The sequence below is a fragment of the Epinephelus moara genome, chromosome 1 (genome assembly GCF_006386435.1).
Source record: "Epinephelus moara isolate mb chromosome 1, YSFRI_EMoa_1.0, whole genome shotgun sequence".
Classification (NCBI taxonomy): domain Eukaryota; kingdom Metazoa; phylum Chordata; class Actinopteri; order Perciformes; family Serranidae; genus Epinephelus; species Epinephelus moara.
This window is the reverse complement of record NC_065506.1, coordinates 27,494,440-27,509,462: the sequence shown is the minus strand read 5'-3', so window position 1 is coordinate 27,509,462 and position 15,023 is coordinate 27,494,440. Positions and strand designations below refer to the sequence as shown.

The 15,023-nt window shown below is 40.6% G+C and overlaps 1 protein-coding gene across 1 annotated transcript in view; it reads right to left on the bottom strand.

The window, feature by feature from the left end:
• Positions 1–15,023, bottom strand: part of mrvi1 (murine retrovirus integration site 1 homolog) — a 42,519-nt gene that overhangs the window by 16,943 nt on the left and 10,553 nt on the right. Inside the window, exons 12-13 of the mRNA XM_050053719.1 lie at positions 12,062–12,090; positions 3,456–3,677 (exon numbers count right to left, since the gene is read on the bottom strand). Coding sequence (XP_049909676.1) covers positions 3,456–3,677; positions 12,062–12,090 — 251 coding nt within the window. The remainder of the gene's footprint in view (positions 1–3,455; positions 3,678–12,061; positions 12,091–15,023) is intronic.

Below are 15,023 nucleotides of genomic sequence, written 5' to 3'. Positions count from 1 at the left end.
AAATTCAATCAATCCCCATGAATTCTGTGCAAACTTGCAATTTGTCCGATCACTACAACTTTTCCTCAGATTTGGTTATTTCCCGAGAATTTCATCAATCATAGAAGTTTATGTCATCAAAGTCACCTTATGGCCGTGAAGATGCTGACATGTGCAACACAAACGTCTCACATTCAACAAAATTTACTTGTAAAGAAGGTGCAAATTAATTCCCTGATGTTCTGCACTAAAGCGGGGGTAAACTATTTTGCGCTGCATGCAATGTTGTGATGGAAACACAGCACAAACACACACAGAAAATGGCTGAAACACATGGACACCAGACAAGACAAATCGCCACGGCGGAGGCTGTTGCATCCAGATCTATTGCAAGTGCTGAAAGAATCAATGTCAGTTAGATCAATATGTATGGTTAGTGCTAACATTTGTGTGGCATAAATCACAGACTCAAAACACTGCAGTTTTATTCTCACTAAGACAAGCTGCCTGCAATTTATATAATAATAATAATAATAATAATAATAGTAATATAAATAATGACTTATACAAAAAAAGGCAACATTTTTTTTGCAGTTTTTCCCCTGCTCACGCAATTTCACTGACAAAAAAAGAAAGCCTAAAAACATCCAACCTAGCTCAGTGGTGCTAGGTGAGCTAGCAGTAGATGCATGCTCCCTTCTGTGTAACAAAACAATCTCGACTGATAAATGGCGCTACAGGTAAGAGGAAAAATATGTATATTTGATTTTGGGGTGACCTGTCCCTTTAAGGATCAGTGTTTGAAATGAGCAACAACAAATCAGTTACACTCAGTTAAATTATTTTGAATTTGAACGTTGTCATAAATCTGTTTATAGGGGCACTGCAGTGATTTAAAATTGTGCTTCCATAAAGTTGGGGGACTCACAACAGACAGATTCTGTGAAAATCAAAGCAGCAGGGGCCGACGCATCTGAGTCTCAAGCTTTACAGAAGCTAAATCCTACACCTCACATAATGAAGGCCGTCTGTCCAGAGCCACATAACACATCATACAAGAATTTCCACAAGCTAAATATCAAGCATAAACTGATGAAGCACCCCTCTAACAATCCCACAGTTTCAAACATCTTCTCAAATTATAGGTCGTTCAATTCCTGTTTCATAAAATCCCTGTCCAACCATAAAAGGTAAGCAGGCAAGTAAACACAGACTGAGATCAAAGACTAATTCCCCAAGAGCTCCTCTCAGTTTATCTTTGCACTAGAAGCCAAATAAAAGGAATCCTCCTGGTGGTAATGCTGCAGAAAGGCCACGGCTGTGCTGCAGTAAAGGTGGATACTTTTATTGTGTTGGCATATGCCCTGAAGATTGGATTACACGGCTTCATTACATTCTGCAGAGATGTCTTATCTAGCCTGTGTGTTTATGAGCGTCTGCAGCGGAAGACAATGTTCTCTGACTGTTAAACAATTTGCTCTCCGCAGGATGCTGCTGTATCAACTTCTGAATCCGACCCATTTAAAGACTATATTCTTCACATTGTTGTGCCATGATGAAAAAGTATCTACTATTGGTATCTGCCTCCACAGTACAGAGAGAATGAAAGGAATCTGTGGTGCTCAACGCCTCTAAAACTGAAATATGTCTTTCTAGAAACAGTGTCCTCATCATTAGGGTCACTATTAATAGAAAATAACGGCTAAAAAAAATGACAATGAGTTTTGTTTATTATGAAGTAATCAGGACATTGTCTTAAAAAAGATACGCTGGTGTTAAGTTTCACAAATGTAATTTTTTCAATGCTCTGTGGAGCGCAAGATTGTATTTACCTCCACTGTGATGAGGTGATAGCAGGACTAACAGAGGTGAATATGAAAAAAAAAAACCTACATTAACTTGCAGATAGTTTCAGTAACAAAGCTTAAGTTAAAACTCAAACTATCTGCACTGGGGGCAAGTTTGAGAAAACCATTTTTTTTAAAAATTCAATTTGGGTGAAGTGCTCCTTTAAAGGTCCAGTGTGTAGGATTCAGGGGGATATATTGGCAAAAATATAATATATTATAATAAGTATGTTTTCTTTAGTGTATAATCACCTGAAAATAAGATTTGTTGTGTTTTTGTTACCTTTCAATAAGCCGTTTTTTTTTAATCTACGTAAGGAGCAGATCCTTGTCTACTGAGATTCAGAGTTCAGAACGGACCAAACACTGGCTCTAGATAGGGCCATTTTCGTTTGCTCATTTGACACAGTAATTAGCAACCCTCCGATATGAGCCCCTTCACAAAAACACATATTTGTTTTCTCCTTTTTTAACATGAAACTGTTGTATTCTGTGTTTTCATCAGTTTTAATCACTGCGGCTGTTTGTTTTGGAGAGGAAGAGACCTCTGCCAATAATTCCGCTCCTGATAAAAACCTCCTGAACATTTGGATCGTAAATTCTCAGAGAAAAAAAGGTGAGCACACATTTGCAGGCACTAGGCTAGCAGCCCATCTCCAATGTGCCAAACAGCATTGGAAAAACATCGATTTATAACATGAAACTGCTTTATTCAGCGTTTTTACCAACTTTAATCAACTGGTCTGTTTGTTTTGGAGAGAAAGAGACCTCAGCGGATAATTCGGCTCATGGTAAAAACCTCCTGAACAATGAACACTGAAGGGTTTCTAAGATAGAGAAGTTTCAGCTGGTTGCAATCTGCAATCCTCACCACTAGATGCCACTAAATCCCCTTAAATCTCACACACTGGGCCTTTAAAACACAAACTATCTGCACTGGGGTCAGAGAAAAACTTATTTTAAGAAAGTATTTTGGTTGAATTGATCCGTTAAATTTGACAGGAGAACTTGTTTCTGCTGGGGTTACCAAAGTTCCCAGATCCTATTATCTGATGAACAGTTAAGTTTATTTTTATTTGCATAGCCCAAAACCACAAATTTGCCTCAAAGGGCGAAAAGCTGACATTAATAGAGACGTGATATTCACCATACACACATCTTTTTTAAGACTTCAGCAGTGGCTGTAACATGGATGATTTACTATCAAAGACAGAGGCCTACAAAGACTCATAAAATATCCAGGAATCAGTGGAATTACACATGGGAAAGTACAAAAAATAAAGTACAGAGCCAAAAAGAAAAATATACACCAATGTGGTATCAAGAATTTGTAGCTGTTGTGATCGTTTGTGATCTCTCTGCACAGCACAGCCTGAGTCTGATAATGACAGGGTACATTTGTAACCAGAGTAAAAACAAGTGTGTGTTTGAAGAAAAAAAATTGAATGCTTCTACTCCTAAACTGAGAGCAGCATTCTGAAGGCGAAGATGAGACCTCTTTTGAAACCAGACTTCAGTAGCAACATGGATAGAATTTCCTCACCCGAGCCAAATGGATTATTTGGCGTCAGATTTTATGGCCTCACATGCTTTTTCCACAGAGTGTGTGCTACAAAAAAAGACACTCACTGTACTGGGAGAGCTGGAGGAACTGTCCAGGTCCTCGGGGGAGTCCTCTTCTTCCTCAGGCAGTGTGGGCATGGCGGGGAGAAGTGGGGGGCGTGAGCGGGTGTGGGGGAAAATAAAAGGCCTCTCAGCAGCAGCGCAGGGGGCAGCGCGGGAATCCTCGGAGTTACGGTCACTTTGCTCAAGAGGAGATCCCTGCAGGAAGTGTTCCTCCTCTTCCTGGAGCTGCAAGATCATGCACACATGAAGACACACACATGTATGTTATATGCATGATTAGACACAATGTGCATTAATTATAGAGTAAATGTTGGGGGAAAAATCCTCTCCGGAATGGCGACATTCTGGAGAAAGTCTTTTCTGGTTAACCACATCTAAAAAAAGACACACTAACAAAACCGTCACACCATAAATAAATCCCAAAATAGCTTAATTCTCTGTTTCCTTGGAATGGCAGCTTTAGCTGATTTCTCCAACAGGCATTTGAAACATAACTCTCACAAGCGTACATTCATTTCCAGTGAGAGTATAAGGTAAACATTAAATGTTACAGTGGAAAAATCTCATGAAACATTTCATCAGCCATGCCATCAATAAGGCACAGTGGGTGCACTCTCCTCAGAGGAAGTTCACCAAATACTTTTAAGTAGAAGAAATCTATTTTTGTTTCATTTACGCCCTGAAAACTGTGAATATTCAAATGAAGACGTGGAGTTTTTGACCACCAGTAGCGCCGGTGAGCTTTGTTTGTATGAGTGGATCCTTGTTTTGTGCACATGCACGAGACAGGTCGTACACAATCCACATCCTGCTGTTGGATTCAAGCTGTTCAGCTGAACTATAGATGGTGGTACTACACAAAAGAACAAACAGTTTTGCAAACATTCGGTGAGAAACACTGAACTGACGAAAACACCGCAGGGCACCTGTTTGTTTGTCAATATGTTTACTTCACTGGGTTGAGAAAAAAGATGCACTAAGGCTGGTGAAACACTGATTAGATTCTCCCAAACTCAAGAAGTAACAAGCAGCAGTTTTATCATTTTAATCTGAGTGATGCTCAGCGGAGCAACAGAGAAAAACAGCGGCACTCTCTGCTTTACAACACCAGGGATCGAAAATGCAAATAAATACCAATCATTCCTGAGCCTGAAGTTAGGTATGTTTGTATTTCCACACAGTAACTTTAATCAGTTACCGTTTTAACCAGTAACACACTCACAGGGATATACTGGGTTATTATAAAACTCTGCTGCATTTAGTGTAACTTGCTCTCACAGGCTGAGCGAGGCATTGAGCTCCTCAGGGACGGTGTAAAACAAACAGAGGGGCTTGTATGAGAACATGCTGTGTGGAAAAGGCATGGAAGATAACAGAGGGGAGAAATACTCATACTCAATACTACAATAAATCTTTTTTTTTACTTAAAGGTTATCAACAGTGTGAATTCATAAAACTTAATTTATTAAGATGGAATAAGAGACTGTCAGTGTAATAGCAGAGACCATAGACTGAAGAAAATTGGCAAAGACAAGAAAATATGAGAAGTGTAAGAGGAAAGCAGCAAACAAGCTGATGCAGCATGCTGCTACAAGGAGAAAACAACTCATCAATCACTGCAACTGAGGAAACTGGACCAAAAAGGTATCTTGCTCTTAAGATAGAGGCTGGGAATGTTCAAGGATAGCGGACACTTCATATATGGGAGCCTATCCCTGCTGACATTGGGTGAGAGGCGGGCTACACCCTGGACAGGTCGCCAGACTATCACAGGGCTGACACATAGAGACAGACAACCAGTCACGCTCACATTCACACCTACAGGCAATTCAACAATTAACCTGCATGTCTTTGGACTGTGGGAGGAAGCTGGGGAACACCCATGCTAACATGGGGAGAACATGCAGACTCCGCATGAAAGGACTACCCTGAGGTACGAACCCCCCACCCTGGATTCGAACAGGGAACCCACTTGCTTTGAGGCAACAATGCTAACCACTGCACCACCATGCTGCCAATATGAGTTAGAATACCTTAAATATAATAGTTTGAACACTAAATATCAACACAACTTTTGGATAAATATTAAGTTGGTTTTTCACGGTCGAAGCAAATCATGTTGGTTGTGCTGAACTAATTGAGTTTGTCAGATTATAAAAGACTTACTCAATAATGCCAGAGTTGGAACTACTAAAAAGACACATGCAAATTGTTACCCAATTTTTTTTTAAGTTGAACCAGTGGACTATTTTTAAGAGTGTGTGTTCAAATCTCTCCCATATAAAAAAAAATCCTATGCCATGCTGCACTTATTTTTTTATTATTTTGATAATAGTGGTGCAACTAAAAGGTATTTTTACTTCTTGATAAATAATTTCATCACATGAGAAAATAATTCTTGAAAATCCATCATTGTTTAGTGTCCCATAGTTCAAAATAGGAATGCACGATATTGGATTTTTTGCTGATATCTGATATGCCGATATTTAACAACTTATTTGACTGATAAGAAATACTGATATCGATATATCGACTTTTGCCCTTCCTAATTTTAGTGATCATCGAGCCTCTTCTCTTCAGTTTAAAGCTGATATCGGCCGATACTGTCGCACATCCCTAGTGCAAAATTACATTTGCAGATGTCTTGTTTTGTCTAATCAGCAGTTTAAAAATGAAAAGATATTCAGTTTACTGCTACAAACGGTAATCCTCACTTTTGAGAAGCAAGGGCCAGTAAATTTTTGTTGGTTTTGCTTTTGTCTTTGTCTCCGTCACTGCAACTGATGTTTTCCATCACAGCTGCAGCAGTTACCTGGCCGACTAAACTGCAGAGAAACATGAGCTAATTTAGTTAAATATTACGTGTGCAACTTCTTTGAACCATTGTTTGAACTCGCAGCTCTTCCCTTTTTAGTAACAAATTTATGCAAAGCTCAGTACAGAGCAGATTTAACCTTTTGGAGGAGCACAGTGCACACAGAGAGTGTACAAACTGTTGTGACAGGTTAGTGTGCAGGATGCTAATGTCCACCCCTTTGTTTGGTCTCACCCAAAATAGAAAGATTTACATATGCATGACCAGTCCAGATGTGGCTGTGTTTTTACTGCCGCTGCAGATGATGACTAAGGCACGTAGGCTAGTGAAAGGTGTGATGAATTATTGGTTATTTCAGAGGTATGGCATGCACTTTACGCAAGGACAAATCCTCTGTGAATTCAGGGCCAGAATATGCAGCGCGCTGTTCAGTGTCATCACAAACATGACAAGTTCTTGGGAACATATAGGGACAGAAAGGCTGTGAGTCACTGGGGAGGAAATGGGTTGTTTAACTGTCTCTCAGCGAGCTGCGAGGATATTTCCTGAGTACAAGAATACTGCCATACAGGATTAAAATCAACACTCTTTCTCAGCCTGCAGTAGCAGACATTTTTTAACACTTTAGAACTTATTTCATCTGATTCTCATACCTGAAAGCAGGCCAGCTATTAGGAATTATGAACAGGGGGACATTTTCTAAATTGGTCCCCTTATCCAAACACACTCCAGCACCTTAATGTGTTAATTTGCACAAGTCCAACATTGTTTAGGGACCCCCAGTATGTAGAAATAGATGGATGCCTTAGATTGTCTAGTTTCAGATGATACCAGTGTCTACACTTCAACTTTAAAACTGAGCCCACTTCAGCGGGTTTAATTGCTGTGTTTAAAATAATAACAATGTCTTTATCATGTAAAATACATGTAGCTTATACTGTCAGTTATAAAAGTCAGTAAGCAAACTGTGTACTTGACCCCATTTAAGGTTCATAGACCTTTATACAGGCCCCGCTGGGCCTTGGGCCGGTGTCATCTGTACCCTTTGACCCCCTCCTGACAGCAGGCTTGCCTAAAAATATGAACTGTTTTCTCAGTCTGTTTCTTCTGATCGACAGACTGTATAAAAAAACATGGCTACAGTGGCGTCAAACATTTGATTGCGGAGTGCCATTTTAAAGCCTTGAGTTTGGCCATTGCAATCATGTTCTTTTGGGGCCATAGTGGCGGGTGGGTGGAGCTGTGGAGGAGTGAGGGGTGGATCTGACTGAAAGCCCGAGGTGAGGCCGTACAGACAGCCTGTCACTCAAGCTACCTGATCTTAAACCAGGCTGTTAACAAACTTATTTCTGCTGTAAAGTCGGGTATTTTAACATGAGGGGGGTCTATGGGGATTAACTCTGTTTTGGAGTCTGCCTCAAGTGGCCATTAGATGAACTGCAGTTTTTGGCACTTCAGCGCTGGCTTCATTTTTCAGCCTCAGATGTTGCCGCAGGATCAAATCAGAGCAAAAAAGGTCAGCTTTGAGGTTCAACTGCATATATGAATATGAGAGTGAGTCACCAAATATTTCTAACGTGATTATCTAATCGCCCCTGGAGTTCAGAACGGCTTTGGTAACAACCACCTGCGTTTGTCGTAACTGACTGACAGCACGTATGACTCTTAATGTATTTTTATATAACCACTTATTTTATTCTTTCATCAGTATTCTGCTTTTTCCACAGCCAAATACGGAGATGAATAATTAAACACAGAAGGAAAAACAACAAAGTAATCACTGACAGTTTAACAGATTCTATGTATGTTTCTATCAGCATGTCTGTTTTGGCCCATTTCTAGGAAAAACTTCTTTCTAAGCAACAAAACAAGCTTTCAAATGCAGCTCAACAAGTTTAAGTGTCATCCTACACTGCAGGAGGCTTGACGGCGCAGACTGTTTTCCCAGCAGACCATGAGACTGAGATAAATATTGCAGAGTAATTGAATCACTCAGGTTATTTCCTGCAGGGGGAACAGGACAGTACATACAAGTCTGAGCACAGACAGCCCCTGCACAACAACTTCTCAAGGACAACCTTGCTCTTAAAGAAGACACCCATCCTCTAAAATACAATGTATTAGTCTTTGTGAATAATCAGAGTCGGAATTAACTTCTGAGGGCTGACAGGCCTAGCTGTCTCTTCTCTCAGAGGGAGACGAGGGGACCGGCACCCTCCTCCCCTCCTCCGTTACATAAGCCCGCTCCCTCTTGCCAGATTTGTTTAAAATTTGGTTGTGTGAAGCCCGGAGTACAGGGCCAGCAGAGGAAGTGGTTGCTGCAGAGCCACAATATGAGATAATGGGAGAGAGGAAGTGTGCGAAAGACAGAAAAAATAGGCGCAGAGAGAGATGTACGGTCAGGTGGGGAAGTTGATAAATCCACTGACATTAAAAAAAAAGCACGAGTACACACATAAAGAAGGAAAGATGACACAGAGTTTCACTTCCAGACAGATTATGTAAACTCACCCCAGCTGCCACAAGTCAGATTGTCAAAAAGTCCAAAATCACACAGTGTCTGACACAGAGACGCTGACAATAGGCTGGTGCCCCCGAAACTGCATCTCCACTTAAAACCATCACCCACTAAGACCCCACAGCTCCACACACCCGATCATCTGAACCTGTCCACAGAGAGCACGCACGTTACCTGAGTCCACCACTAGCGCTGCACTTCGGCTGATCTCTCCAACTCACACCGACTTCCCACAGTCAAACTGTCACTGTCAGCCCTTGCGTCAGAAATCTCCTCTATCCTCGGGGCTTCTCCTTCCTTCTCCCGTCCCCTCTGTTCCCTGTCTTTTTTCAGCAGCAGCCTCTCTTTCACTCCTGGGAGCTTTGACCATTTAAGGAGAAGGGCTCTGTATGCCTCTTTGGGCTGCTGTGGAGTGTGTGTGTGTGTGTGTGTGTGTGTATGTGTGTGTTCTCAGGCTGCTGCTGCAAGGATCATCCCTTACTTAAATCTGAGGAAAGTTACAGAACTATGCATTTTTTTCTGCAGGGTTTGTTTTCCTCTCTAATCACAAAGTGGGAGCAGTAGGAAACTGTTTTGTGTTGTCGTTGAATGTTGGGGCGTGTTTGTGAGAGATAGACAGATAGATAGATAGATTGTGTCCGTCCGATCTGTGTTTACTCTGGAGCCTAAGAGGAATCCACGCGTCCACTTCCGAGCTCTTGAAGTTCATTACTGTTTGGTAAACTGCAATGTCAAACCTTGCACCATTTGCGCTGCTTCGTAGTGGTGGGAGATTCGGTTTTAAGTGCTGCGATCAACTGCGGCGAAGTTTGTGGGAGGAAAGAAAGAGCACAGCACACAGAGTCACATTGTTTGGAGGAACCCAGCTGATGTTCACAGCGAATTACAGCATCACAGTTTGAATTAACGTGAGCTGAAAATCTTAAGTAAGAAAAGGAAACAAGTTTATCATGGGAGCAATTTGTGCAAAAAAAAAAAGAAAATCAGATGTTCTTCTTAGTTAGTTCGACTCGAGTGAAGATCTTCTTAAAATAGTCAGAGCCAGCGGTGTCAAAAGTTTTCAGTTTAAAGTACCAGGACTCTAAAGAAAAATGGCCCTAGTGACTGATATACTATCATAAATTGCATTATTAGACTATTAACACTGACGCATGACTGCATACATGTAAACAGCATTTTACTGTTGCAGCTGGTTGAGGTTAGGGCTGGGTGTAATTTACCGAATTCCGATACCAGTACCAATACCAGTAGCCCTAAAGGTACCAACAGAGTATTTCAGTGGATACCCATGATGTGAATGGAGTAGCGTATAGTGCATGCATACTTTCGAAGGTTGGGTGTCATCTTGGCACCCTGAACTGCCAATTCTGTCAATACACCTCACTAGACCTCACCACAACACAGATTATATGGGTTGTAGCTGCTGCTGTTGGTGTTTGAGCTCTGTGCCAGGGACAGTTGGTAAAGTATGCCCACACACAGTGACAGGGCTATCTATTAGCATCACATGGCTAACACTGCAGAGCAGTTATTAATGGGTTTGCTAGCTGAGTTGAGCCATTTTGGTGTTTGCTGGAATGTTGTTTATTTAATATATATATTTTTTTTAATCGATAGGACTGTGTGACGGGGGGAAAGAGAAAGAGGGGACGACACGCAGCAAAGGGCTGCAGGCTGTAACAAATCCACGACCGCTGCGGCAAGGACACTGCCTTTGTACATGAGATGCCAGCTCTACCCACTGAGTGTGTTGGATGTTGGCTACTACTGCTGTTTCAGCTTGTGATAGTTGGGCAGAGGATTAACTGACCATTTGCCAAGAGGAGAGCAGCTCTGAAGACGGCAGCAACAGAAAGTTTGCTGATTTGGTGGTGGGTTGGGACAGGATTGAATGTAGGTATCGTTTGAGTTGAGACATTTTGTTACTACATGGTACTGGGTTATTTCAGTAGATACCTGAAAGGTATCGAGTACCGATACCCTGCACTAGTTGAAGTGTGAATAGTTTGAACTTATAGTTAAGCAGTTTAGTCCAGTGGTTCACAAGAAGGTCACAAATAAATCTGAGAGTTTGTGAGAAAGTAAAGAAGAAAAATCTAAGTTCTGATACATAAATCTGTACAAATTGTGGGGGACTTCTATCATTTTTGCTTTATTGTTAAATATCAGATCACTTTTACCTTGTAAGCCTCAAAATGTTAACTATGAGAAGTCTGAAGGCAAATTTCTCTGTAGTGAAATAACATTTCTCTTTACAATTAACACTTAAAATGATGAAGGCACTTGAAAATGACAAGGTAGTAAAAATGTAAACTATACTTTTGTGTTTCATGTTTACCTCTTTACTTGAGAATTAATCAAACTTGTCTTTTTTTTTGGTTTCTCCAAAACAAAAGTGCAGTCGCCATCCTGCCTTGTTCCTGAAATTCAGTTTGTACTGGTGTCGTATACTGTACAACACTGGATAAAGCTTTTGTTTTTTAATTTCATTTAATATAATCACTGCCCAGCAGTCACGTCGAAGCTTCCAGTTTCAATCCAGTTTTCATTTTAAGCTGCTCCAAGTAGTAATTGTCTCTTTTGTACGGAGCAAAAACGTTGGGAACAAGTGGTTATATCTTATTTATTTATATTGTATTAGATCTAACGTATTCTATAGGCTTATCATATGTAAGTGTACATAGTGTTTTATGTAAAATCTTAATCTGAGAAGGACAACACTTTAAGTACCTCTATTTAGCATTTATAAGCTGTGCATAAACTTTTAATTAACAGGTTATAACACACTATAATGTAGTTGTTAGCATATAATTATTTAGTATACTATGTAATGAATGACAACATCATAAAACATAGTTGTAATAATATTAAGTGTTCATAGCAGAAGTTATAACTTGATAAATACTGCACATTAAAATGTCTGGGAATGTCAGGAGGACTGGGGGGGTATATTATTCACCTTTGAACTGCAGAGGCATAAAACTATAAGGTAGCATAAAATGGAAATACAAAGTACAATGAAGTACAAGCGCTTCAGAATTAAGTTATTTTCCACTTCTGCCCAAACCACTATGTCAGATTGCTCTTTATCTTTACATCAGTAAGCCTGAAAAAAGTGGAAGTCCTCTTAAAAAAAAACAACCTTTCCAACAAGCCAGTTCGAAACACATTATAGACACACAAACACATAACACATAACACATTACACTGCAGCCCTGCCTCTACACACAGAGATAAAATCATAATTTACTGCAGTAGAGCAGGACGGAGTCTTACCTTGCTGCAGCTGCCTGGTCCTGTGACACCTGTTGGAGCCAGAGCACAGACAGAGACAGTGAACACAGTTGATTTGCATTTAACAGGAAAGCATGTGCAATGCAAATGTCATGAGAGGGTTTAAAAAAAGAAAAGTCAGACAGCGTGTGTGCGAGAGAGAGAAACAGAATGAGAAAACAAAAGGGGAAGAACCAAACTCTGAGTTTTCTGTCCTGAGAGGTTGACACTGGTGCGGTGATATATTTATCTGATTGGTAGAACTACTGTAACTCTTGTTTCAGGAAGTATCTCACACACCCCCGTCCACCTCTATAACTAGGGGCAACAATAACCTGGCAACCATTTCGAGTACATGAGGTGCTTGATCCGCTGGTTGAGAGCTCTTGGCCCAAGTAAAGGCTATTGTGTCGTCTGCTTTAGGCGCTCTCAGGAAAAGGTTGGTAATATTGTGATACCAAGCAAAGGGCTAAATATCAGTGACTTTATGTCGAGCACCATCACAGCTGACACTTTAAAGGGAACTGAATTAGGTAATTAAATGAACCACTGTTATTCATATATGATACAGATGAAAAAACAACACTAATCTGCTTTTATGTTGCTTATTTGATGCTGTCATTTCCAAGTATTTTGACTTTTGGAGGGCACAAATCAGACTCTAAAACTACCTGAGTACTGCAGCATTTCACAGCCAGATTTGACTTCATAAATTACAGGAAGGAAGGAAGGAAGGAAGGAAAAAAAGATGGGAAACTACCTGAAGCGGCGCATGAAGAGATGAAGGTGATGAAGATATAGATTCTAAAAGTGTTTTGGCAGCTGCGTTTGTCCTGATTTACCCTTGCTTTCACTTCAGACACTGTGACACTGTTGTTTTCCTGGAAGCGTTCAACCTCACCACTAATCAATTTGCATTCCAGCTACAGTAGACTTTGGTATTAGTCTCATTTTTAGATTCCTCCATCAAAGAGCACACTGTTTACAGCCAAATTACACACACACACGCACACACACACACACACACACACACACACACACACACACACACAGAGCATTAGAGACCTACCACTGCTTTTCTAAATTATTTACATTCAGTCTCTGATGGATCTTTATTCATCACAAAACCGGACTGTCTTGTTTTAAACGGCAACATAAAACCTAAAAACACATCTTTATCTTTTGTTATGTTACAGTGATGTGGCTAAAGTGGATTCATATCTCACATTAATGTTTTATTAGTGTAAGGAGGTTAAAGAGAAAATATAAATAGTTTTAAAAGCTGTAATGGAGGCAGAGAACTCCAGTTGTACTCTGGATGGCATTGAAAATACAAAAGCAGCAGCAGGGGTACTGCAGCACTGACAGATACATCAAAGTCAAACATTTATTATTGCCTGTGATTCCATCTTCTTCATGGTTGTAATTTTCAGTCATGCTAGTGACTCTCTGGAAATATTTCAACAACCAGTGGATGAATTGTTAAGGCTGCCCCCTTATAGTCAACCAAACGTTAGTCGACCAGAAAGGTCATTAGTCGGCAAGATTTCATTGCTCAAAACAAGTTAATTGTCAAAATATATCAACACCTATATAACTGGACCATGTGGGAATTTAATCTGAAAGGACAGACACAGGAAGTGGCCATGCTCAGCAGTCAGACAGGAGTCAGGTTAATTTCCAGGGCTGGTACCTGTAGTTATTCCACAGGCTAACATGTCGGGCAGGAAATCCAAAGTGTGGGATTATCATTCTTTCATCTATGCTGTATCCTAAAATATGTGCTTTAATTTAGTTTTGAGTGCTTCTTGTCTTTTGATGCTTAACATTAACATGTCCATGAATTACAGATGAAAGCCATGGTAAAAAAAACCTCTACAAACACACAGCTGTGATTGCATTAAAATTTCAGTGCTACGGACTCAGTTAGTCACCTATATAGTGTTCCAGTAATGAGTCTTAAAACGCATGAATAAGTCAACATTTTTGCACTCCTGATTCTCTCATCTTGAAATCAATGGGTTTTCTGAGTTGATTTTTTGGTTAGACGCCTGAAATAAGGTCTGTGGTTCACACAAGCTTAAGAGACTTTCTTGTTTTGTTCTATGACATGAAAAACGTCAGTAAATAGTCCTACCACCCTCCTGAACTTATACGCTTTTACATGTTTTAAAAAGACAGTTGCTAACAAGTGGCTAGATGAGACCACAGGACATCATCATGCTGACTGTAGCTTTGCAGCTTCGCCGTGGTGCTCACGTTGAAGTTATGCAACTGTGGTGTAAGGCAAGGCAAATTCATTTATACAGCACATTTCGTACCCAAAGGCAACCCAAAGTGCTCACAGATTAATCAAGTTAAAGTTCATTGTAGCCCAATCACAAAGCACGCCCCCAAGGGCTGTGCAAATATTGCTTTCAATTCAGTTTCAATTTGATCCATAAAGTCCAATATCACAAATTGAAGCAGCAGTAGTTCAGTCCATAAGGACCTGGTTTGGGAACTGGAGGGTTGTCACTTCAAGTCCCCGTCTGGACCAAATATGGAGTGTGGACTTATAGCTGGAAAGATGCCACTTTGCCTCCTGAGCACTGCCAAGGTTCCCTTGAGCAAGGCACCGAACCCCGACTGCTCTGGGCGCCCCCTTGCTCGGACATCTCAATCAATTCAATCAATCAATTTTATTTATAAAGCCCAATATCACAAATCACAATTTGCCTCATAGGGCTTTACAGCATACAACATCCCTCTGTCCTTTGGACCCTCACAGCGGATAAGGAAATACTCCCCCCAAAAAAAACCCTTTAACGGGGAAAAAAACGGTAGAAACCTCAGGAAGAGCAACTGAGGAGGGATCCCTCTTCCAGGACGGACAGACGTGCAATAGATGTCGTACAGAACAGATCAGCATAATAAATTAACAGTAAAACAGTAATCCGTATGACACAATGAGACAGAGAGAGAG